The following is a 27,124-nucleotide window of genomic DNA, read 5'->3' as shown; positions in this document are numbered from 1 at the left end:
GATAGTAGCGTCTATCTTGTGTATAGCGCTTTCCATTGTTGTTATTGCTCCTCACTGGTTCTGGCGCACAAACAGCTTGACATTACCGATACTGCTGTTTTATGTCATGATGCCAAACCAACCTGTCAACTTGTACTCAGTGGTGTGGGGTGATTCAAAGGTCTGGACCCAGGCAAGTTATTATTCTAAGATTGGATGTGAAGTGAATCTAGTTTGTGGTGCTTTGTAGTCTTTGTGCCTTATGTTAACAGTCATGTGAATCATTTTTTATTGCAGTCATTTGTAATGGTTTTCCGAGGCACAAATAAACAACGTTGTCCTGTAACAGCTCAGTGAACGCTCCAGTTGTTTGTGTTGGAAGGCGATGACAAACCGTGTCTTTAGTTGTTTTGTTTGGAGTACTTTTGGACCCTGCTTAAATCCTATTTGCCTATCTCAGATTTTACCTTGTCTGTGCAAAATGACCACTGTGTGAATAAGGTCAGTGGATGGAGACTCAGAGGAATCGTCTGCATGAGTCAACCAGCGCGCAGATACAAGGATTATCACTGAACTCTTGTCACTGTGAAATCAGCCCTGAGGCTTGACAGGTGTATCTCATGATCTCATTTATGAATTATAATAACTCTCGCACTCTCTGTGCTAAAACAGTATAAAAATACTTTAAATTTCTGTCTGATCACCTCTCAGACTGAGTGATGTCATGTGTATTTCTGAAGCTTTAACTTAAACAGTTTTTTATAGCGGTCTGGTGTATAGTTTTATGTAGATGGGTGTATAATGAGTTTTAAAGGTTGGTTTGCCCTTAATTGTCACTTGTGATTTTAACAGCTTTCATAAATAGTTTCACACTCTGCAGATAAAACAGGAACAGCCCACTAAGTCAGCAGTTAGCTTTCATGTTTCGTGTGTGGACACTGAAACTTAATCTCTCAATAGTGACTTTTATGAATCAATTAAAACACGATAAATGGCAGAGGATGGAGGGTGAGTAAGAGGATTAAGAGCTCAAGAGAGGTGCCGGTGATGGTTTTTGGCTGACCGCTGCATCTTGAAATCCTTAATAAGCAGCCAGTCTGTACTTTAACCTGTCTGTGTTTTACTACTGTGAGAGGAGATGAAGAAGCACACACACTCTCTCCTTATCCTCGGGTGCCACGGTGTGATATACAAAAGACATTTTTGGGCTCGGAGTCAGACAGTGGGACACATGCATTCATTTTTACTGCAGCAGCTAATGCCTGGAGACATCAGGTCTGCCTCAGCCAAGACTTCCAGGTCTGCTCCAGAGCACAACTCACACTGGCAGATATCAGCGATGAAGAGGGGAGGACAGAGAGGATACACACATCATGTTTGGACTGCGCACACATGCATACATTGTAGACAGACGGACAAACACACACGGGAGATGTATTTAGTCAAGACGGGCCAGATGTTTTATCTCAGTATGTATGTGTCAGAGTGCTCCGCTCCCTCTGACAGAGAAGTGTTCATCCCTGGAGTTGGGAGCTCGGCATGTCGCCACGGCTGCGTACACCAGGCTGACCATGGGGGTCCCGCCTGTACGTGATTTAGACCTGAAAAGTCACAGAGGACCCCGTACAGTACAACATAAGTCTCTGACAGACTTAGTGCGACTTCTCTCCTCTCTGAAACTCGATAATGAAACTTGATCCTCTCCTCACTGACTTTCTAAATGTAACCACACATCCTTAAATTACTTTTTATACTGTTGTAGAGAAGAAATAGTTGCTTACTTTTGGCATCTTGTCATTAGGATATTTGGAGCTAGAATTGACCATATTTGGAGGAGAAGGTTGAGCAGTGGAGGAGCAAGGGTATGGATCTGACTCATTGACTGTGGTGACACCTCACAGACAGCCTGTCACGAAAAGTGGTCCCGTCTTTATTTGCACCTAACTTAAAGCCTGACAAAAATCTAAGTTGTTATGAATGTGGAAATTAGCTATGAAAAACAACCTGTACCAGGCTGTAAACATGTTTATTTCTGTGGTAAAGTTGGGCACTTTAACCTGGGGGTCTATGGGGATTGACTCACCTCTGGAGCCAGTCTCAAGCGGCCATTATCATTTATTTCAGTCCTTTTCAGTGATTCTGTCAACATGTAAACATACATTCAGTCTCGCTCAAGACTTTTTAATTGTACCACAACACGTGAGCTCTTGCATAAGGCTGTAATTTTGGATACGTGACGTGCACACACTCCTCCAAATCCCAAAACAGCTACAAGTCACATCTCACATCTACATCTGTGTCATTTTTGTAATGCAAGTAATTAAAAAAACCCTCTAATGAGCAGTTTCTGCCATTTTGTAGTACGTACCCGTGCCTTTTTCATGTAGTGCTGACACAGTTAATCAATTAATTGAAATAAGTCGATGATTAATGATCATTTATCAAGCAAAAACTCAAAACATTCTCTGGTTGCTGCTTCTCAAATGGAGGATTTGCAGCTTTTTAAATTTTATAGCATTGTAAATTGAATATCTTTGAGTTTTGGACATAAGATTGAAAGATTCTTTAGGTGTCATTTCCAATTTGTTAGTTTAATAAAGAGCTCAAACCTTTAGTCGATTAGCAGAAAAATCAGAATGAACAATTTAGAGTTCAGATTACAACTTGTGCTTGGGAAAATTGTGATGGATATGTTTTAAGTATTTTCTTTTCATAGCTCAAAAAACTATAGTGATTAATCAGTCATGGAAATTGTATTTTGCAGCCCTGCTACAGCACAGATTGATGTGACTAAAGTGTCTACTGTGGAGTTTGTCTTGAAGTTTTTTTCTCCTCCTCCATCAGCAGTTTCTCACAGTGTGTGTGCGAGGGAGTGCAGGGAAGGGTGTTGTTGAAAAACTTTGTGAATGCCAGCAGGGAGGAGTTTAAAGGGGAGCTTGTGTTCCTTTGTAATGCGGTGCTGAGATAAGGGCAGCATCCACCACGTCAGCCCCTGCTGGAGCCCCGCGGGGTCGGCCGACCTCTATTGACCTAAAACTGTGATCACACAGTCTGTTTTATTAGCTGACAGGGGTGACATGATGGATGGTTCGGCATTGTTCGCTCCTCTCGTTTGGCCTGTTGTTTCTCTCCACTGTAAAGGCAACGATGATTCTGCCTCGTTTTAATGTGTGCTTCCTCTGATCCTGTAATCTGCTCTCACTCCCCTGCATCAAGCCTCTCCTCTGTATGTGTGAGCTTTCATCCTCGTGTGCATGTCTTCACACAGTCAGCTCTGTCCATGGGCATGTTGTGTTTAAGTGCTTTTCAGAGATAAGACCCTCATTCTGCTGTGTGAAAACACTGTGAATAGATGCATCCCATCTCCCTCCCTCTATCTCCTTTTTTCTTCCCCTCTCTTATCTTCACTCCTTTTTCATTTTACCCCAGCACTTCTCTCATTTCTCTCTCTGAGTGATCTATAGCAGAGGCAGTAAATCGCAGTGCGCTTGCGAACTGTGGGAGACCACAGTCTTTAGCCTGAGAGCGACGCAGAATGGATGTCAGATTAACACCAAAGCACTCCATCACCTAGCAGCATCTCTGCGCCTGGCAAAGTGAGACAATGGAGAGAAAGAGTTGGACATAAAATAGCACTGAAGGAGGAAGAATACATCACTGTGAGCTTTCCTAGACTGAATCATCCAGAGGCCCCCGTTGGTGTGTCTGAGCCAAAAAAATGAAAAAACCTAAATCCCTACATCTGCTCTACAACGCGTACAGTTACAGCTAATAAATCTGTCTTTGAAGCATAAAATACTCTAAAGTACAACACTGTTGATTTTAATTTTTTTGCTCATTTCTTTCTCCTAAAACTAATCTTTACGTCATCTGTACTTGCTGTACATATTTCATGGTAGGATTTTGGTAACAGCCCCTTTTTATTATGGCTGGTGTGAGATCTTGTAGATGGTGGTTTGAAGAAACCCAGACTGTATAATATTTTTTTCTTGATACGCAGTATATGACAATTAAACTATTTTATTCATATTGAACTTTTAAACCAACAAAACAGCAGCAGTGCTTGTATTTAAAAAAAAGTCCAGCAACATCTGAAGCATATAAACTTTTAGCTTTCAGTGAGTAAATTAAAAACTTTTTACAGTGTTTTCATTGTATGAGGAGAATACCTCCTCCACACTAGCTTGGATACCTCCTGATTTATGCACTTCTCATGTTTATGGACTAAATATCTAGAAATGAATATTTACTTTCTGTAGTCTTTCTTTCATACTCTTCCATTTAAAGGGTTAGTTTGCCAAATTTCACCCTGCTTTGTGGGTAATATGTCTAAATGAACTGTGGTAAACATACCTTGATCTCACCAGTGACCCCCCCTGGTCATCTCCCATTGTCATGCAATGGATGTTTGCTGGCTGGGCGGGGGGTGCAGCAGATGACAGGCAGCAAGTGGAATTGAACCTGCGGCCACTGTGGCAAGGACATTGCCTTCGTATATGGGATGCCTGCTCTACCCACTAAGCCACCGGATGCCCCGTACTTCCACATTTTTAAATGCCCATCACCACCACAGACACAAATAGTATAGAAGCAGATTGAGAGAAAGAACCCTCCCTCTCTCTCTCTCAGACTCAGACCAAACCATAAAATTAAGCAGTGCTAACAATATAAACCAAAATTCTGTTTTGTCTCTTTTCACCTGAAATATTTTCAGAAACATGTTTTAGTACACATTAGTGGGCACCGTACTGTTTCCTGTAATGTGAAAAACAGGGGTGACAAGAACATAAATCAAATGTTAAAACTAAGCTGATGCTGATTAAATATGAACCAAGACTCTGTTACTGTGTTACTTATTTCTGGCCCAGAATGTTTTCAGAAACATATTTTAACTTACTGTTTAACTGTAAAACAAGAGTGTTTACTACCAGCGTTTTTGTTGTTTCTCAGAGGAACAACTCGCATAATATCTCCCACCAGTTGGAGGGTTTATTGGTAAGGTGCGGCACAGCGGATTCTGATAGGTGTAGGATTTCTATATCTTAAGCAAAGCCTCTTTTTCCTCTATCTTCCTTGGTCGTGTAGCACCAATTTCAAAAGTATCTGTTGCCTTCTACTACATTGACAGCCCAGGTTTGTTAAAGACTATCTTTCCAGCTGTAAAATACTTGTTTAAATGTAAACCCTAATGAAGGAAACAGGGTTTTCAAACCTCTTCAGAGTATTTTGCTTTTGCATACACCTCAGAAGCAGGTTACGTTGTGTTAGAAATTTCTACTCAGCAAAATTCATGCACACAGGTGTGACATCAAATGGCCCCGTCTTTTCTTTTTTCTTTTCTTTTCTTCTTTTCTTCTTTTGTCTTTTCTTTTCTTTGGCTCACATGGCCAAACACCCCAGGACCCCGATCTGTAGTCTCTGTTGTAGAAAAACACCCGCTGTCCCCCGTGTCTGTATTTTTGTCCTCTGCACTTCTCAGCTCTGCGCTGCCCCTCTTTAACTTATCATCTCTTTGTAGAGCACAGAGAGCATGCATACTTATCTCCAATGGTGCAAAACACAAACAAACCCCTACATGCTTGAGGGTTTCCATCTGTCAGAGGAAGCAGACATGAGACAGAACCACATGTTGGAGTAACACTGCCCAGACCTGAGGTGTCATCGCTGGGTAGGTGTGTGTGGGGGGGTTTGGTGCTACTCCAGACAGAGCAGAGATACAGCATGTAGATGCAAAAAGACCCTTGTGCAGAGGGAACACGAGAAACACAACGGGCCTCTATGAGTAATAATCTCCCATCTCTAAGCAACGAAGAGCAGAGAAGTCTTACTTCATCTTAAGTTGTGTGCAAACGCAATCAACTTTGTTTTCTGTTTGCCAAACCATGCCTGTCATGATTATGCTTATCTGCAGAGTGCTGAAATCCTCTGAAGGTCATTTTGTTTATTTCCGAGGGAGTTTCCAAAACATGCACTATGTAAGTGTTTGTCGTCAGGATAGAGATACGACAGATAGCTCTGACTCTACATGGATTAGCCTTTGAAATTCCTACATCCAGTAATTAGTGTCATCCACCGCACGCACTGCGTGTCTGCTCTTGATGCTCTAGTGTGGCTTTTCTCCCTGAATATTGCACATGCACACACACACAGACTTCCTGTTAATATCTGAGTATATTTTAGGATATACTCAGTTTATTTTCAGTGTGTGCAGATGTTCTCGTTATGTTAGCCTTGTTAATCCTGCTGTTGTATCTCCGACAGAGGACTAGGGCTCTTTGCCATCTCTGTGTATTTGTCTTCCTATGGGCTGTTTTGGTAATTCAAATATTATATATCATCATATACACATTGTGGTGTCATGATGAAGACTTCCTTCACTTCCTCTGTGTTGTTCTTAGCGGATTAAATAAAACCTGTTTTTATTTCTGCCGGGGTAAAGGTCAGATGCTGTATGGATCTTTTGAGGTGCTCTGAGGTCACTACATATCAGTCATCATGTTTGTTTTGTCTGTCTTCTGTTTAGCTGGATGTAAGTTTAGCCGGTGTTAAGCCTGCGGTGCAGTGTGAATGATCAGGGGAATGAGGTCCAGATTGTTACATAGTCTGTCATGCATGTTGTCTTCATCGCAAAAGGCTTCTCATGCTGTGTAAACTGTACGCATGACAGAAGAGAGTCGTGATTAAAATCTCCCTCGTTTGTGATTTGTGTTTGTGTAACCTCAACGAGCCGAGCTCCGGCATACCTGGATTATTGCCGGAGTTAAAGCCTTACCTCCTGCAGGCCAGCCATCAATCAGCACAGTGCCGGTTAGCGCTGTGCTGGATTAGCACAGGTTTGACCCCCACCAGGTGTGTGCGACCTGTGTCGCCGTCTCACGTCTCGGCCGCGGTGTCGTGTTCTCTGGTGCCTCCCCAGTGAGTCTACCTGAGCAGAGTCTCACTGTTCCACACACGCTATCACCCTGAACCCAAAAAACCCAATCAGCTTTGATCCCACCCTGCGGCCCCTGGAAGTAAGTGGGGTCTAATCCCCAAAAAGCCTTAGAAAGACACAGAGGAATGCCTGGCACACAGCACACCATTCACCCAGGGATTAGACTGAGAGGAGCTCAGCTTCACACAGTCATTTACTCCACTCACTTTGTGTGAGTATATACGTGTGGGTTTGTGGTGTGTGTGCGTGCATATATACATGTATGCAAATTCTGCAGGCATGCATACAGGGGTTAGACAAAATAATCTAAAAACCTCAAGAGGACTTTGCCGACACTGCCAGAAAGCCAGGTCATATTAGGTTGAATGCTAATTAGCTGCATATTAAAGAGGTTTGGCAATCAGCTCGCTGATACTTTAGGCTTATGTGAGTTTTTAAAGCAGCAGGAGCTCCAAAGAGGCCAAAATATCTGTGCCAAGGCTGAGGGTGCACTGGTCCAAAAGAAAAAAAAAGCATGTCAAGTGAAAGTCGCTTCCAATACAATACAAAAAAAGTTAATATATGTGATGTTAAAGGGATACTTCATCTCCCAAATGACCATTTGCTCATCTCATGTGACACTGAATCTGTGAAGAAAACTTTGTCTCGCATGCTTCCATGATGAATGAAGAATTAAAAAATTCTTGAACTGGAGTAAAAGTGGGCCGCGTTCAACAACAGCAAAACTACATCAAAACATCTATGTACGAACTCTCAAACAACTCATGCAGTATAATCCAAGTCTCATTTAGTCAGTCATATGCTCAGCACTTCCCAAACACGTGCATTTTTGTTGAAACAGTACGAGTGACGAGTAGCACCCCTGCACTGTGTTTGTGGAAGTGTTCAAATTAGTCATTTTTAAGCGAAAGCATGTGTCTGTGAAGCAACAAGCATACGACTGGATGGATGAGACTTGGATTATACTGCACAACTTGCATGCCAGTTTGTAAACTGATGTTTTGATATAGTTTTGCTGTTGTTAATCATGGACCCCTATGACTATAATCCATGAAGAATGTCTTCATCGTGGAGGCATTTTAGGAAAACAACGTTTTTGCCAGAATTCAGTGTAACACAGGGTGAGTGATTGAGAAACAAATGTTCATGTGGGGGGTAAAGTATTCCTTTAATAAGACTGTTTTTCCGATGTCGATATACAAACAGTAACACTTTACAATGATACTTTTTTCCTCTCATTTTTCACGATATCACAATTTTCTCACATTAGGGCAAATGCGTGCTTAAACCCACATAAAATAATCAAGTTTATGATGATTCTGCTGTTTCATTACAGTAGACAAAACAGGTGAAACAAAACCTTCAATTGCTCATTTGTTATTGTACAACTGAGAATCGTAGATTAAGGCAGCAAATTTTATAAAATGACAAGTCCACTGAAAACCGCTAAATGAGAACGTTATTGAATTATAACCCAGCCCTGTTTCAAACGCTCACAATACAAGCCAAACACTTAATAAGGCGGAACAAAGACATTACGGAGATCTTGGCTAGTTCTCGTTATGTCTGAAGTTAATCCTTGTTTCCTCAGTAATTAAATAACTGTCTGTTCATTTGTCAGTCTGGAACCTGAAGCAGTTTTATAAACATCTGTAACCCAGAAATCAACAGCAGCCGATCACCATCCGGCTTGATCACACCGACACTCCTCCGAACAGATTTTCCTGATCCTCGAAGGAGAAAGCTGAGAAGTGGAAACGCGAAACCTGCTGCCTTTAATTATAGTTTCATTTTCTGCAGCAGCAGGATTATGTGTGTCTATGAGAAGTATGGGGGCCCCCGTCTGTCAGCACACTAAGGGAGTGGATGCAGTAGTATCAGGTGGATGACTGTGTTACTCAGACTCATGTCACACACATGCACAGTGTTGTGGTCAGTCCGGTGTGTGTGTGTGTGTGTGTGTGTGTGTGTGTGTGTTTTAACAGGTGCACAGTTGCACAGAAATGTATAATGATGTAAAGAGTGATGCTCAGATTTGGTGTTAAGTTGATGGTGAAGACAATGAGGCAGCAGTATGCAGCAGACTCATCAATCTTACGCTGAACCTGGAGTGCGGAGGGAGTGATGTTGATCCTGGCTCGTTGCCACTGCTTTGAGAGCTTACCCATATGTGACTGTTTGTATGTAGTGCAGCATCAGCGGGTGGCTTTCATGTGATCTAATGGAAGAGATGTTTGTCTGATTTATGATTTCTTCAGCTTTCTTACCTGAGTGTTCTCGGTAGCTGCTCCTTCCTGTCGTTTTCTGAGTGGTCTCTCAGTAAAGTTGTTTTTTTTGAGGATAGAATGAGCCGTCTAAATCAGGGGCTTTGAGACCCTGCTGTTGAGTCAGGCGTGTGTCAACAGTAATAGACTGTATGTGACTCAGCCAGGGTCCACAACAAAGGACTTCTTCAAACATGCAGCATGTCGGACACACGCACACACACGGCCGGCTGTACTTTTATCAGCCAGACTTCCATGTCTGCTTCCCTTTCATGCATGAACGTATCTAGCTGTCAGGGGAACCCATTATGAGCCCTGAATACTCAATGTGCAGATATGGAACAGTGTCTGTGTCCTGATACATTCAGCAACCCGTGAACCATAAAGGGCTCAGTGTGCTTTAAACAAACTAGTCACCAATACTGCATTAAAGGTATACCATGCAGGAATTGTTGGTTATTGTTTGTAAACAGTATTTTCAGCAAAAGTGAAAATGAAAGCAAACCCTGAAGTCACTCTTGTTTGCTATACTTGAGTTTTTGCAGCACTGTGTCCAAGATTTTTCGTAGCTCCCTCTTGTATGCATGCTGCTTACATTCTGGCGCCTGGTTGCTACCTTTTTATAAAGTCCCCAACTCACCTGCGCACACATGGCACATAAGAAGACAATAAGAAAATACAGGCAGAGTCTCTGCAGATAAGTGCACTGCCACATACCTCTCGTGATAATTGAGAGGAATTACTTTTGTACAAGTCTATTGTTTTTTTAGGAAAATCCTGCATAGTATGATTTTCCTTTACACGTGTGCGAGTTTTCTTGTAGATAAAATAATATATGCATTCACTTTTTCTCACTAAAACATATTGTATTTATCTTTATGGTCTAACAACCTGTTGAATGTATTTCCCTCCTCATAATTTAAAACATCTGAAGGCAGATTTTTTAAACATTTTTAAACCAGCATGGTTTACATAGTTTTGCTAGCCAGCAGTCTTCTTCCTTCCTAAACATTACTATGTTTCATTGCGCATTACTGGTGTTAACTGGTGTCGATCTGTGGAATAGTGAGAAAACTTTTGCAGGAATAATGTATAACATCTCCCACAGACAAACATGAATGTGCGTCCTTGTCTGTGTTCATGAAATACAAACAAAACAGGGGCCCACCCTTAAAAACGTTGTCCATAGAACTTTTGGTGGTCAGAAATTGCACAGGGGTCCTTTAAGTGTTGATACTTGTAGCATAGGTGTGAAGGTGAAGGTTTAGGACACTGTGATCCAGCAAGCACTGAACCCCTTGTTTAAAGCATACTGAGGCTATGGACTGTACAAGAATGATGGGCATAGACACTGTGATGTCACCCGTTGGTTTTTGGACTCCAAATTGTGAACTCGTTGCAGCTGTGGATGAGCGAGGGGTAGATCTGACTCATAGACTGCAGCAGTGCCTCACAAACAGCCTGTCACTGAGTTATATAAAAAGTCACCCCCTGTACAGTTGTCATGAAGGGGCAAATTAGTTATAGAGACCAATACTGTTTGTGTACCAGGCTGTAAACATGTTTATTTCTTCTGTTAAATCAGGCATTTTAACATGGGGGTCTATGGGGATTGACTTGCTTGGGAGCCAGCCTCAAGTGGCCATTTGAAGAACTGCAGTTTTTGGCACTCGGCATTGGCTTCATTTTACAGCCCCAGAGGTTGCCACCTGACTGAGGCCTTACATTCTGGTGGGTTTCATGTTTTTTCTAGCATTAAAGGGTTCTATGGTTCAGCAGAGAGAATTTTATTTCCCCATCAAGTGTCTGGAACCATTTCAAATCCCATTATAGTCCATCGTTTCACACGTCACAATCCCTTCAATTTAACACCAGTTAAAGTGACAATAAACGAAACTCAGATAGAGGGGTTTTTACTCAACAGTTAATGTTCCTACAGACTGTTTATACTGGCAGTCATGTGTATTTACAATGACGAGGGGAATATCTGATGAGACGATGTTGCAAATAAAATTTCTTCTCACCGACTCCTCTGCCTCTGTCCCACTTTAGGAGTATGTGTTGAAACAGTGGTCTTAAGCTATTTCAGCATGTTACATCTAACATTTTTCACCCTGACAAACCTCTGAGCGGGGCCGAATACCTCTACAGTAAAATGATCCAAACTTATGAAGGCAAAATGGAGATTAGAGTGTTATATGAGATGTCCCAAAGGAAACTGACAAATCAAATGATTTGTTATGGTGAAGGAAATGGACAATGCGCTGTGAGAGAAGCTGAATCATGAGGAAAATTGAAACAATAGTGAAGAAAGATTTGGCCTACTTCTTACCACACATGTCTGCTGCTCTCAGTTCGTCTATATCCCTGCAGAGTGAGGCACGTTTATGGTTTGCTATTGAAGCAGAATATCGTCCTAAAGGGAGTTGGAATGACTACAATCTGGCAATCACGTCTTGGCTCTGGATGGACGAGTGCAGTCACTATCACACAGTCATTGTGTTCAACTGGAGCTTTTTGTGTTTGGTTGTCATGGATCCTGCTGCACGGTTGTCAGAGGGGACTCGATTGTTTTTATTGTTTACATGGGTGGTTAAGGAAAAATATAGGTTATTGAAACCTTCTTCTTAACAAGACTTGTTCTCATGTGTGCTCACACACAAATCATACCACAGCGGGGAAATTGCACTTGGCTGGTGTGGCAACAAGACTCTAAGCCGTAATAAGTGAGCATTCAGACCAACCTTGGTCAAATAAACTGTGTGTTTGACTGGACGTGTCCTTCAAACACTTGAGATTTACTCACCCAGCGCTGAGTGTGTATAGCAGAGGACATGGGGCAGGATGTTTAGCTGAAGGCTTGTGGATTGGCCTGCGCTCTGCTTGGCTGCAGATGTGGGCAGAGTGCTAGAGCGCTTGTCAACCTCTGTATGGTAATGGACAGGGTCAGAGTAAAGGGTCTACTAGCCAGGAATTCAGCAGTGTGTTTTTGCAGAGAGCAGCAATGTGTAATCTCTCCTTATCCACTGCTGTTGTTATTGCAGTGGGTTCAATCAACTTATTTTTATTGCATAGTCTCTGCTACCTATTGTTTTAAGTATTTTTGATCCTCTTTTAGTATCGATAAAGAAATTACAATTTGAAATTCAACAATTACATTACAGTTACTAAGCCCCAGTAATGCTGCAACACTAGATTTTAGAGGTTGGCTTGTTTGCTGTCTTAAAGGAATATCTCACCCACTTAAATGACAATTTCTATCAGTTACTCACATTGTGTTACGTTTAATTCATGCAGAGAACTTTGTTTTTTTCGCATGCATTCATGGTGAACCAAGATTAAAAAAAGTGGAGAAAATTCTTAATGAATGAAGTAAAGGGGACTACGTTTAACAAAAGCAAAACTACAACAACGTGCAGTATAAACTGAGTCCTTTTCATCCAGTCATATGCTCAGTACGTCCCAAACAGATTTCCTTTTCCTATGGGAAACTGAAAGTGAAACTTGCCTCAATCAGTTAGTTTGTTTGTGTTATTGTGTGACTTTTTTGAAAGGGTTAGTTCGGATTCACTAAAGTCACACAATAACACAAACAAACAAGGCAGCGGTAGACCAGCCGCTTCCGTGTTCAGTGAGGTAAAATTACTGTGTTTTTCAGTGAGGTCTGGCCTCAAAGAGAGCATCACTTTCAGTTCAGTTTTAAATGGCAAGGTTTTTGTGAAAAGGCATGTGTTTTGGAGACACATTAATCCAGTCATATGCTCAGTACTTTCCAAACACGTGCATTTTCACTAAATCTTACCATTTAAAACTGAAGTTAAAGAGAAATTTATTGATGCTCTCTTCAAAGCCAGATTCCATTGACGGAAACAGTAATTTTACCTTGCTGCACACAAGAGCGGCTGTTCCACCACTGCCTCGATCAGTTAGTTTGTTTGTGTTATTGTGTGACTTTGGTGTAACTAACCCCTAAAAACACTAAAGTCACACAGTAACACAAACTGATTGAGGCAGTGGTAGACCAGCAGCTCCCATGTTCAGGGAGGTGAAATTACTATTTTTGTTAATGGAGTCTGGTTTGAAGAGAGCATAGTTTAAGCATTACTTTCTGTTAAGTTCCCTGTTAGAAAGGGCCGTCTGTTTGGGAAGCACTGAGTATCCAACTGGATAAATGAGACTTGGATTATACTGCATGAGTTGTAGAGAGAGTTTGTAAACAGATGTTTGATTTACATAGATTTGTCCATCCCTCCTATTGGTAATAGGAATGGGACATTAATAGCTTAATGAGAGAAGAAGAATGAGCAGTCGTATATTTTTAAGCAAACAAAAAGGTTAGCCAGTCCTATTTGGAAGGGGAAAGTTACGGCGAATGGAAAAAATCTTAAAAAGCTGTGAACTCCTCAGATTTATACTGACATCTTGGTGCACTCCTTTGGTTTTTACCCTTAAATAAAGTAGGTTAGATAATCTGGCTTAACTGTTGGCATCTTTACAACTTCTCTGCTTGTGTTTTTTGCCCCATCGGACTGAAAGAGTCGTAATAAACTTGAATTATCCTTTAAAGGGAAGCCAGCTTTATATAATGTTGATGAGGTTTACTTATTTTAGTCCCAGAGGCTTATAAAGTACACACTGTTCAACAGCTTAGTGCAGCATGCAAGTCAAAAGCAATAACTTGGAGTTAACGTGTTACAGTACATGCATGTGTGTGGGTGTGTGGAGGTCTAATTCTGGTCCTGGTTGTTTTTAGAGCTTTTGTTTGTCGGCCACTTGTGGCAGTGTTTTGGCTGAGAGGAGTGGGGTTTAATTACTGCAGCGTGTAGGGAGTGTTTTATATAGAGAGGTCACAGACAAGACGGACCCCTCCCTGCCACACTAAAGCAACAGCAAAGGAGTGTGTGGTTTCATTCAGTCGGTCCTGGTCGGCAGCTCCCTTAGTCCTGTTTTCGCTGGTTTCCTTGGTGACCACAGGAGAGACAGGGGGGAAAGGGTTGCACATCACTGGGTAAGATGCCAACGGAGGTCACTGAAAGAGAGTGTGTCGCCAAGGAAAAGTTTACAAAGCAGCTTTTATATGGGTCAACCAGGGTCACGAGGGAGGAGCCCGGTTCCATTGGGGCTTCTGTGTTATTGTGTCTCTGTTAATAAAAGTGAAGAGTGTGAGCTGGATCGTCAGCCCTCGCCACATGCTTTTATTAGACATCTGCTGCTTTGAAGTAGAGGAAATGTATAAAGAGTGTTGGGTGGATTCGTAGTGCAGCCTGCCCCGACCACATACTATCTCAAATCAGCAAGTTGCATTTCGACAGATGTGCCCACCGCTGATTTTAGCCACTTTACACAGACCACAGCATTGTTTGCTTTCATTGGCACCGAAAAAAAAAAAAATTGTTTCCATTTTGCCATATGCTCAAGGTTTTTGTTTTTGGATACTTACTGGGACAACAGCAAATTAGATTTATTCCATTTTTAAATTCACCTAAAATTCTTGGGTTTTTTCTTTCTTTCAAGTTTGTGTAAACAGCAGATTTTGTTTTGTGACTCTCTGTCTCTTTGAACACAAACTGCCTCTCCCGCTGGTGCGGACACCACCACACTCCAACACCCCAAAACAAGTGGTTAACAAACAGTGGAGGCAGGTCTGCTGTGCTTAGTAATTAGAGGCAGAGGTGGTGAGTGATTGTGAAACAAAGCTCAATTATCCTGTAATTAGTATGTACGAGTGCCTTGTAGGTATTCTCGACAGTCTGGACCAAACTTCTGTGGGGAAGATAGTTGTGGGTCTGTCATGATGAAACCTTCTGGAAAATACAATGAGCAGGAAGCCTGACAGGAGGGAGGGGGGTTGTGGAAGGTGAGTGCTGCATCCTGTGCAGAGAGGTCTTCCCCGCAGCTGTCTGTGCCCAGTGAGGCCAGTCACTTGTCCCGAAATGCCAATGGGAGCACATAACTTTAGGCCGGACAAACACCTGTGTCAGCAGACAGCAGTCACCCCACCAGTCAGACCATTCAGCCTGGCGCTGCGCTGTAATTACACACCACCGCCTGCTGTGTGCGGAGGGGGTGGGAGGGGCGGTCGGACTGAGATGCAGCCCCCATCAGCATCACTACAGGCATGTGCTGGAAAAACAGAGAGAGTGAGAGAGACAGAGAGAGTGAGTGAGAGGGAAGGTGAGGTAAAGACAGCCCTGTCTGGGACAGAGAGGCGGGAAGAGAGGCACGAGACCCTCCTCCTTCCTGTGAAAGATTAGAGGCTGTGTGTGCGAGCACATCTGGATGGGCTGGAAGAGCTGAAAGGACTGATGTGAGAATCGGCAGAGCCAAACTGAAGAAGATTAGTGAAACAGCCCTGCTTGTCAACCTGAACCGGCCTCTGCAGCATTTATGTCTCTTCGTGTCTGTGTGTTTGTGCAACATACCTGGAAATGGTAGAAATATCTGTACACATATGCTTTTTAAAGACCACAGTGAAGTGAAGTAGGCATCTGATGACAGACCTCACTGTTAGTTTCAGAAAGCTCTGAGTTACAACACTGTCCTTGTTGGGGTGGAATTGCAGTTACTTATTGTAGAGCTATTACTAGGCCCAAAAAAACAGGCCAGGCCCAAACCCAAACCACTCCAGCAGTTTTGGGCCCAGGCCCGATTAAAAATCGGCATTACAAATGTAAAAGAAATAGAATTTAAAAACATTTATCACAAGCTAAAGTTTACTAAATTCTTTTCAGTGCAATAACAAACATTTTTACCTGATCTCATTTGTGACACCAGCTCCAACATGCACCTTCTCATATGTTCAGCACAGCCCAAAAACTATAATATGCCATATATAATAAACAGAGAGCATTAATAACATTACTCCTTATTAATGAGAGATGGATTTCAGGATGGGTTGATGCAACACAGCCCATACATTAGTCATGACATTACACAGAGTACTACGGTCTTCATTTACAAAAAAAAAAAAAAAAAAAAAAACACAGGGAAATTGGAACAAACCCGACCCGAGCTCGGGGGAATTTTGAGAAATTACAATTGGCCCGGCCCAAACCTAACTCTGAGTCAAAGCCAGAGTAGTAGAGATTTGCACAGTGGTTTTGCACATACCTGTTGCAACTGTACAAATTGACTTTTTGACTTTGCACTTCAGTACAGCAGACTATTATTTTAAGATTTTAGGTACTTTTTTCTGCATGAGTCATTTAGAAAAACAGCAAACAAATAATTTTGCAATGCAGTGTAACTTATTCTCTGTGCATTTGGCAAGTAGGGCTGCAACTAACGATTAGTTTCTTTGTCAGTTGGTCGATTATTTTCTTGACAATTCAATTTGTTGTTTGGTCTATAAAATGTCAGAGGTTGGAAAAAAATGTTGATCAGTTTTTCCCAAAGCCCAAAATGACGTATTTTTTCTTGAAAAATGACTGAAACTGATCATCAAAGTACTTGAATCAATTAATTGTTGCAGCTCTAATGACAAGGCTTTGAATCTTGCATCTTGAATCTCAAAAATCTATCACTAATTCAAAGTTATTTGCTGTGTGTTATTTATAACAGTGCAGGTAATTTTAAAAATATGATACAGTTTACAGTGCAGATACATTTTGTTTAGTTAAAGTAGTTTCATTAACTATAAAAGGCCCAAAGTAAAATCATAAAGCTGACAATATTCATACTCAATAAAAGGATGCATTTCCTTTTGAAATGTAGTCATTCAATAAAAAAATTAAATAAAAGTAAACGTACTGACTGTAACACAATTCCAAAAACAGCATGATTACTTTCCTCTGGGGCAGCAACCAGACTAAATGTGATTAATTATTTTTACCCTGGGAAGTGGCTGATGGAGGTCCAGCTCTGTGGAGGGTGTGGTGAGTGTGTGCTGCCCTATGCTGCTTTGGCTGAAGTGTCTGTGCTGATTGATGAGGTGAGATGTGTGTGCACGAGGTGAGAGCCTCTCTGACCCTGCACACTCTCACCTCAGGGTCCTGGAGGCTATAGCTCGGTTTCATTTGCAGCAGGTCTTTGCAACACCTCACCTAGTCTTGTAAACCGGAGCAGATGTAGACAGGCTGCCTCGGTGCACTTGTTTTCAACATAAACACACAGTACAAAGGTAAGGATTCAGCCTGGCTCAGCTTGCCTTTTACTCTGGGATCAATTATCTCACCAATTGTTATGGCATGGCCGCGCTTCCTTCTCACCAGTAATTACAGTTGAACCTGTCCAGTGTGTGGGCTGCTCCGGTCTCAGCCTGAGAGGTGGGGAGGTAGAGCTGCAATTCCAAAGGAAGGAAATGATGAAGTGTGTCCCACCCTTTGAGTCAATCACCTAATAAAAGAAAGCTGTGACCCTGGGAAAGCACAGTAAACACAGGTTCAGATGCAGGTTTGCACTGTGCAGAGCACCAAGCCCCGATGACCAGACTGAGACCTGTCAGCTGTCAGGGAGGTGCAGGCTGCCGATGGGTCTGCTTACGCTGTAAAACCAGCTGAGACTGATTTGAGCCAACTACTGGCAAACAAGGTTGCTCCTGGTTTGGCCAACTTTTTCAACTTTTTTTTTTTTTTTTTATTAGCTCTAATACTATTGCTCCGTCTTCAGAAAATCTGAAATCTATATACCCCACTGTCAGGAACTCATTGGAGTAATTTTCTATTGTACAGTGATTGCTTTGGTAGTCGGCAGCCTGCTGTAACTGAATGACCCATGACTGGGCTACTGGTGTTTGATCGTGTGTAAATGGTTAAGTAGGTAGCAAGTGGCACCTTGTACATTAGCCTCAGTCACCAGTGTATGAATGTGTATGAATGGTTTAGTGTGACATGTGGGAGGAAGAAGAGCAGAAAAATTGCCAGGATCACAGCTTCTCACTTTGTCTCTTTTGCATTAAAAAATAAACAAAAGAAATTGCTGGCTCAGCAAACATATGTTCTGAGAGGCCACCTTGTTCAGCTTGGCTTTATTGCAAAGAGTACTGTGTGTGTGTGTGTGTGTGTGTGTGTGTGTGTGTGTACATGTGTGTGCGTGTGTTTATCTAAAGGCAGCAGCAGCAGCAGTCTTCAGTCTGTCTGAGGTGCTGCAGAGACAGAGATAAACACCTCCCGCGGCTGGCTGTCAGCACCTGGTCACTAATGATGCTGCAGCGCTGAGCTCAGCTAATTGACCAGACAGAGATGGATCAGGACCTTGCACTCTGCTGTGTCTGCTCGCTTTGTGAGTGTGTATGTGTACGTGTGTTTATGTTTGCGCTCACAGCTGCTGCCAGGCTCCTATACTGTATCTTCCTACAGGAGCTTTAAACTTTTAGATAGCGCAGTTCGACAGAAGGGAACAGTACAGATGAATCTTCATAAGCTGCAGACCATATGACAGGACAACAGAATTCTCACTCGTTCGTAAAGGCCTGTCTGTGTGCAAGCTGCTGAATCTTTCTGCAGAAGCAGAGAACAAATAAACCTCAGTAGGTGATGAGCTCTGAGGATCAGGCAGTCAGTGCAGCTGAGTGTGAGATGTGTGTTTAAGGGTTCTGGTTGGCAGGGCTAACTGGGCTCTTAGCATGAGAGCTCTGGTTTATTTTCACTGAGAGAGTATCACTGAAGGAATGACCTTGGCCCATTAATAATACAGCCAGTGTGTGTGTGTGTGTGTGTGATCGTACACAGGAGGACATGCACACACACCTCAGTTAGTACAGCGAGAGGTGCAGCTGCAGTCCTGGTCACTGTGCCCTTGGCTCTCACTCTGGTGTTCCAAGTGTGTTTTAAAGGGCCAATAATAATAGCTTTGGACTAAAGCTCCCATAATGATAATATAATGATATAATAGTACAGCAGGTTGTTAATGCTTTTGTGAAATCCACATCGAAAATGTTGCTTTTTCTTCCTACAGCCCCGCTTACACTTAGCATAAATATGTCTCTGGTGTTGACGGGAGATGTGACAATTCTCCAAATCCATGATTTGATTACATTTTTGATGCAGGCTACTAGTAAACTACGGCATGTTGTTTTTAAAGCTTTGGACGCACGCAAGTAGGGGGGCAGGGGGATGGATCACCAGTACTGCTTTTAATTTTGATAATCTAAATCGAAACCTCATAATAATCAATTTCCAATTTAGAATTGTAATCGTGGGCAGCATGGTGGTGCAGTGGTTAGCATTGTTGCCTAGTAGTAAGAAGGTTCCTGGTTTGAATCCAGGATTGGGAGTTTGAACTTCTGGGTGGGGAAGCCCATCTGTGCAGAGTTTGTATGTTCTCCCTGTGTCAGCGTGGGTTTTCTACGGGCACTCTGGGTTCCTCCCACAGTCCAAAGACATGCAGGTTAATTGGTGACTCTAAATTGATATGAATGGTTGTCTGTCTCTATGTGTCAGATACCCTTAGTGCTGAATCACAAACACAAGGCAAACTATCATTCTCTCTTTCTGCCTGCATTATAATGTCTTACTTTTTGTCAAACCTTTTTTTAATCTGAAGTTTTCTCCAGTATGCAAAAAGCACTTCATTTTTTCCTCTATCAGCAATTTCGCCACAAACAAATCTAATGTGAGCAGGGAAATGAAATGTAATCATAAGTGATAACTCAATATACACTTGAGACACATATAACACCTCATGTGAACTGCAGTCTGTCTCAGCGGGATCTGGACGCTGTTTGGATACAAGATACGAAGTCTGAACAGAGGCCAGCGCAGTATTGATGGTCAGTTTACTCACCTTCAGTGTTTCTCATTTATTCCAGCCGTGAGTGATGTGAAGCAGAGGAAACAAAGGAGAGAACCCCCTGAGGGTTTCATCTGAGGACCACAAAGCTACATGTGTGGCTTGGCAGACCTATTGCTCAGATTTCGGCAAACAATTTCATCGGCCTGTCTAACCTTAGCCCCCGGCTACTTAGAAAGACTGTGTGCTGTAAGAGCTCTGCATGACTTTTAGATGGCCTCGGAGCTCCGTGATAAACTTTAATTTAGATAAATTCAGTCTATTCTGCAAAATCTGATTTGCTTTTTAGAGTCCTGCTGCTACAAAATATCTTTATAAACAATATGCAATGGACATAATCAAATACTTGAGCATACACAGGCCTTCGTAACCACCTGAATACACACACTCATCATGAAGAAGGAAAAGATAACCTTCTTGCCAACCTTTGCTCATGTCTTCCTCCTTCTCCTATGAGATTAATGCGTCAGCAGGGGCAATATTATTTAAAGAGTGTTTGTAAACAAATGACTAAATTGTGTGTGTGTGTGTGTGTGTGTGTGTGTGTGTGTGTGTGTGTGTGCACGCGTGCGCTTGTGTGCGCGTATGTGTGTGTGTGTGTCAGAGAGAGAAAAGCGTAACGAGAGATAGAGCTGATGTCAGGACAGCCTGCTGAACTCTCTGCGGGGGTATTTCTCTAGTAAAGAGCTCTGACTCAGTCACTGATCAGGGCCCAGTGCAACACTGGGGCAAAAGGTCAAATGCATTCACACATTTCTTTGACCCCCCCCACTGGGGCAATTAGCCGACTGAGAACAAAGATTGGATACAATAAACCGCGTCCATCAGGGGGCATTCATTAACTGTGATGTTGTTATTGTTGGCCAAGAGAGCAATGGATGACGCTCGATTCATCCTCTGTCTCCAGGCTCAAAACGCAGCCTGCGTGCACTCTCAGTTTAGTTAACAGACACTCACTGGAGTCGCAGACAAAAAAAGGGGTCTTGCCTTGCAGGATTTTAAATTTATCGTTGCGAGACAGAGAGAGAGAGAGTGTAAGAGGTGTGTGTGGGAGACAGTTGTCCTCGCGCCAAAGCCGGGTTAATGCTTCATACAATAGCTGGAGTGTGGGTGAGGGGATCTTGGCGCTTGAATGTTCTTTACTCCAGAGGGAAAAGAGGTGGCGTTAGGGCCGAGAGCTAGACTTCCTATCCAGAGCCCCCTTTGGCAATTGAATGCAGCCATCTACACGAGCCCAGCTCCAGAGAAAACGTCCCCGGCATGTACACACACACACACACACACATAAATCTCTCTTTGTCTCCTCAGTCGTCCCCATGTGGATTGAAGTGCGCCGCAGACGAGTGAAGAGCGGATCACAGTGTGTGTTCTCCATGTTCATTGTTATCAAAAAATGCGGGAGAGTTTTCTACAATCTAGAGCACATGCCATAACATTTCAGTCTAAGGTCTTACATGGTTTAAATCCATCTACACTTGTAATCCTCAGAGAAATACCCAGAACCCAAAACAGTGAAATCATGAGCACAGAGGTTGAGGACAGGGAATTATTGAAGAGGTCTCAATTTACCCTAAACCATGTGTTCTGTGTACTTTTCATGCTCCTCCTTTGCCCTCTCACTCCCCCCTTTTTGGGTAATCACTAAACCCGTTATGCTTTCCTGTCTTAAGTTCCCAAACGTTTATTTTTCTTCGTGACAATAAGATCTCCATTTTCCTTCCTGGGTCTGCAGTGGACAGAGATGGATCATGACATGTGATATTACAAGAAATGAGGCTGTTTAAAAAGAATACCATTCTCCTGCTCCGGCTTGGTGCTGCAGGTGCTATTTCATGGCTTCTTTTAGTATCGCACTTGGCGTTGACCGCGGCCGCTGGCCACTGAATGGCAAAGACGTGCTTCCTGGTGGCTAATGAGGTGCTGAACCCAGCCTCTTGTTTGTATCAGGAGCACCTGGGCTGACCAGAGCCAGACCAGGCCAGACAAAGCAGTCAGTCTAACATTTCTACAAAAGGTCTGCCCATTCAAAACATCCAGAACCCAGGGACACAAACTCCCACACTTCATAAAATGAAGGCAAGACAGAATGCGAGCCGAGGCTGCCCATTCTCTCTGCACAAGGAAACTATTGTTTGTCTTTACACTCCCTCTCTCCAAGGCTTTGCGATTTTATACTCCATAAAGAAACAAGGCGAAAGGAAAGCAGCTTGGCAAAGACGCAGCGTGCACACTGTTTGTCTCTTGGAAATGTAACAGAGACAAAAGCTGCAACTGTCTCTGCTGATTTCCATTTATGTTTTCTCTACACCCTGGTAATTTACTGTTAGCTCTTTCTGGCCAATAGAAAGAAGCTCACCTGGAGGCTTGAAACCCGCAGACACAGACAGCAGGGAGTTGATTTTTGGTTTCTTCCACAGCAAAACAGCTTCACAAAACCAACAGCACAGTGTTACTTCTAAATCTTTGGAATGAAGACATTACGTTAAACACAAAATGACATATATGGACACCTGCAGCCTATTAAGGAGTGTTTGGAAGATGGATCAGTTGGACCTTTTTCTTGTCTCTTTTCTTTAGGCTGTTTTTCTATTGCTTTCTACCCAGACCTTTGTCTGCCCTCCACAGCTGTTGCAACTGTCGCTGGGACCTGTGTCCCCAAAAAAAACATCAACCAACCTTTTAAACGTCTAGTGTGTAGGATTTAGTGGCAGCTAGCAATGAGGTTGCAGATTGCAGCCAAGTGAAACTTCTCCTCTGTGTCAAGCCAGTAGGAGAGCTATGGTGGCCAATGCAAAAACACAAATGGCCCTATCTAGAGCCAGTGTTTGAACTGTCTATTTTGGGCTACTGTAGAACAACATGGCGTACTCCTTTGAAGAGGACCTGCTCAGTATGTAAATACAAATGTCTCATTCTAAGGTGTAGGGTTGGGTACCGAAACTTGCTACTTTTTGTACTTGGTACCGATTCACGTCGGTACTACCGAGTACCGATTCACTTAAAATGAATCGGTGCCAAATTTCAGTACCTGAGGTGGAGGCAGAGCGGGAGCACATGACTAGCACCTCAGACTCAGCAACAATGGCGACAAAAAAAATGTGCAGACAAAAGTTAACGTGCAGCACTGTTCCTAAATGTTCTCAATAAAATGTTGAAACTGAGAAGTTTAGACTATGGGCCTGAACGACGCATAGTGCATCCAAATTCACACCCGTTCTTCTCTGTGGATTTTCTCCGCGACCGTGCGTCATAGCGAGAAGCCACGCATATCACGTGAAACAGCAGAACTGTAGCTTTCCGACAAGGCCAAGCACCTGTCGGTAATCCAATGGTTTCACAGCGAAAAAAAATGATAAATTTACAATAAAATGATGTATAACAGAGCTTTCATACAGCTTTGCACACATATCACTGTTGGATGGATTACTCGCGAACGCAGGCTCACACAGAAATGCCACGCATATCACATGAAAGCGCAGGACCACACACATCATTGTGCTGTCATCCCATCACGCCATAAATCCAGATCAATTGTCTACAACATAAAAACCTGACGAATTTCTTTACAATCCATTATACAGATCTTGTTATCAGTCACTTCATATAGTGAGGAATATCGTATCTTACCACGTCTTAGGCTTGTGTGTGTTTCTCCCTGTCTATCCACATTTGTAGTCCGGCTTTCAAGATGCAAATATCTCCATATTGTCCAGTTGACACTCCATCAAACTTTGTATGACAAGACCAGCCACTTCACCTTTGCGCACCCAGACAACTGCAACCTAATTATGCATGCTGACAGGGCCGTAGTCACCATATACATTGAGGGGGACACGTGCCCCCCCCATCAATGCCCAAAATGTCCCCCCCAATATATAACTGAAACTGAAAAACAAATATTATCTTGGAGGACATCATTGCACTTGGTTGACTATTTTTCTATGATCTTAGATGTAAATATTGCATGTTTCTTTCAGATAAAACACATTTTTGACTTGTGAATGAGTCAGTGGAATTTCTTGATATAAAATACAGGCACATAGAAGGACATGAAATGATGGCAAATCTGGTTAGCCCAGATTGTCCTGAAAAAAACAAGATATAGCATGTGTATGTAGCCTTTATAATGACTGTGATATGAGCTTAAAAGTAAAGGCAGTAGAAATACCCCAAAAAGGCCTAGGGCCCATAGGTTTAAAAAGTACCGAAATAAGGTACCGTTTGGTACTGGTACCAAATTCCAGATACCGGTACCGGTACCGTATCGGTTCAATTATGAACAGTACCCCAACCCTACTAAGGTGATGAAAACACAGTGATTTTTTTTTTCAGGTGATTAGAAACAAATGAAAACATAGTTATATTTGTTAGATTTTCTCCCAGGTTTAAGTTAAAGATTGCACACAGGTGTTCCTTGGTATGGTCACAATAAAGGCCACTTTAAAATGTGCGGTTTGATCACACAATACAATGCCACAGATGTTGTGAGTTTTGAGGGAGTGTGTCATTGGTATGCTGATTGCAGAAATGACCACCAGAGCTGTTTCCCATGAACTTAATGTTCATATCACTACCATGAGACGTCTCCAATGTCGTGTCTCTGACCTTGGCAGTACATCCAACCAGCCTCACAACCGCACAAGTTGTTTACAATGATGAACTGCTGTCAGGTCAAGATCCTGGTGAGGATGATGAGCATGCAGACGAGCTTTCCTGATATTGTTTCTGATGTTTTTCCGTGGTTGTGCAAACCAGCTGTTGCATCAGCTGTTCAGGTGACTGGCCTCAGACGATCTTGCATGTGAAGACGCTGGATGTTGAGGTCCTGAGCTGGTGTGACCACATGTGGTCTGTGGTTGTGAGGCTGGTTGGATGTACTGCCAAATTAACGAAAACAACATTGTAGATGGGTTATGGTAGTGACATGAACATTCAGTTAACGGGAAACAGCTCTGCTGGACATTCCTGCGGTCAGTGTACCAATGACACGTTCCTTCAAAACATTTGTGGCATTGTGTTGTGTGACAAACTGCACATTTTAGAGGGGCTATTTATTGTGACCATCCCAAGGAACATCTGTGTAGCAATGATGATGTTTAATCAGCATCTTGATGTCTTTCAAGGTATGGATGATCTTGAAAAATGAGAGGTGCTCACTTACATGCATTTTAATAAATTTGCTCCTCAAATTTGAGAGAAATATATCTATTGCGTGCATGAAAAAGTCTTCAACTTGAACCTGTGAAAAATGGGAGCAAAAACAAAAGTTTTTTTTCAGTCTGGCTAAGATCAGAAATAAAAACAAGCATTTATTGCAGGTCTGTTATGGGACACAAACTTCGGTGTCCCTCATAAAAGTCAGATGCAGTACACCCCAATCCCTTCCATGCTCTTGTTTCCAGATCTCTGTATAAAGTGAAACCTTACATTCTGCATTGGCACTTGACAGAATCTTGCAGAATCTTTCTGTACGAATGTAATCCCTAGGATATTGTATTTGCATCATGTTTCACCAATGTTTGTCTGTCTGTCAGCGAGGAAAATAGTGATAATTACATTTTACGGGAACCCCGGGCGTTGTCTTCAGATTTCATTTTGTGTAACAAACTGTCCAATATCCAGAGATATTCAGTTTTCAACTATATGAAATCGAGAGAAGCAGCAAATCCTCATATTTGAGTAGCTGAACCCAGAGAAACTTTGGTGTTTTTGCTGTAAGAATGATTTGATTGATGGACTGATCTTCTCAGCTCTAATGTCAGCAGCCTGTTGCAAAAAAACAAACAGAACATTTAAACTGATTACTATTGAATTTGGTGGACAGACAATAGATCTTGGTGAGAATTTGGAACTGTGATTCTTATTGCCATTCTGTATACAGTGTTAAATAGACTGCACTTCTAAAGCTTTTCTACCTTAAAGGTCCAGTGTTTAGGATTTAGGGGCATCTACTGGCAGAAATGATATTCATAACTTGTGTTTTCATTGGTTTTTAATCTCTTAAAATAAGAATAGTTGTGTTTTCGTTGCCCTAGAATCAGCCATTTATATCTAGTCATGGAGAAGGTCCTCTTCTAAGGAGTCCACCATGTTGTTTCTACAGTAGCCCAGAACAGACAAATCAAACACTAGCTCTGGAAAGGGCCATTCACAATTTCACATTTTCACATTTCACCTTAGTTCTTCTACACACATGCCACATGCAAGAAGTTTCACTTCTGCAACCTTACTGCTTGATGCTGCTTAATCCTACACACTAGACCCTTAATGGACAAAACCCTGGAAAAATTGCATTTGCCAAAGCCACCCCTATGAATGAAAATAGAAATTTCCAAATCTAAAGATTATGCTTCCAAAGTCAAGAAATCATTATAACACAGAGGTGACACTTGTCTGTCTCTTTATCTTCTGTTCCAGATGCAGGGAACCAGCTGGTAGCTCAAGAGGCAGTGAGGAAACCATCCACACTACGCCGGCCACCTGCACGCACAGGAGAGCCAACCTCTAGTAAGACTTTCTGCTTTGACTGTACAGCACAATAGCAAAGGAATACTACATGTGTAAGGGTCTTTTTTTATGTTTGTGTTTTAGATTGTCTCAACTGCAGTCGAATCACAGCGCTGACCGACAGGCTGAGCTCGCTGGAGGCAAAGGTTTGGACTTCACTCATTCAGTCGCTGTGTCTGAATCACTGAAGAATACAATGCATTAAACAAGCATATAGTTTAATTGCTCACGCTTGTTTAATGTCTTCCTGCACCAGGTCCAATTACTCAATGCTCCAGCCTCCATATCACATCGCCACCTTCAGGGTAAAGGAGGAACTGCACCAGAGGCCTCATTACTGATGGGGGCTGTGCCCGCTCAAGGAGCTCCTGGTGAGCAGGGACCTGCAGGTAGGTACACTATATCACGCTGTCATGCATGAATGAGTCTTAAGTTAAAAAATGCGACATATTTCTCCTAAGTGGAGTCTGGGGTTTTGTGTTTTGATAATTGAGTCAGAAATCACTCTCTGTAGCTTTTCTCAGTGAGCAGCAACTCTTATTCTGCCCTCTACCTGCTCACCTCTGCTCATATCCAATTTCCTTCACTGCACACACACTCATTTCCTTTAGCAAAAGTTAGAGCCCAGTTGTCTGCGCTGCTCACTTTCAGTGCTCTGTGGCTGTGTGGAAACACTTCAGAAAGTCTCTCTCTCCTCTCCTGGAATCAAGCC

General features: G+C 42.5%; 1 protein-coding gene across 3 annotated transcripts in view; it reads left to right on the top strand.

Moving 5' to 3' along the window:
- Nucleotides 1-27,124, top strand: part of emid1 (EMI domain containing 1) — a 71,080-nt gene that overhangs the window by 26,439 nt on the left and 17,517 nt on the right. For all 3 annotated transcript variants that reach the window (XM_078170735.1, XM_078170736.1, XM_078170737.1), the window contains exons 4-6: nt 26,323-26,412; nt 26,497-26,558; nt 26,669-26,801. In XM_078170735.1, coding sequence (XP_078026861.1) covers nt 26,323-26,412; nt 26,497-26,558; nt 26,669-26,801 — 285 coding nt within the window. The remainder of the gene's footprint in view (nt 1-26,322; nt 26,413-26,496; nt 26,559-26,668; nt 26,802-27,124) is intronic.

This window comes from Epinephelus lanceolatus, chromosome 9 (genome assembly GCF_041903045.1).
Source record: "Epinephelus lanceolatus isolate andai-2023 chromosome 9, ASM4190304v1, whole genome shotgun sequence".
In the NCBI taxonomy this organism is placed as follows: Eukaryota; Metazoa; Chordata; class Actinopteri; order Perciformes; family Serranidae; genus Epinephelus; species Epinephelus lanceolatus.
The sequence above is the reverse complement of the archived record's forward strand: the minus strand, read 5'-3'. Positions and strand labels throughout refer to the sequence as shown.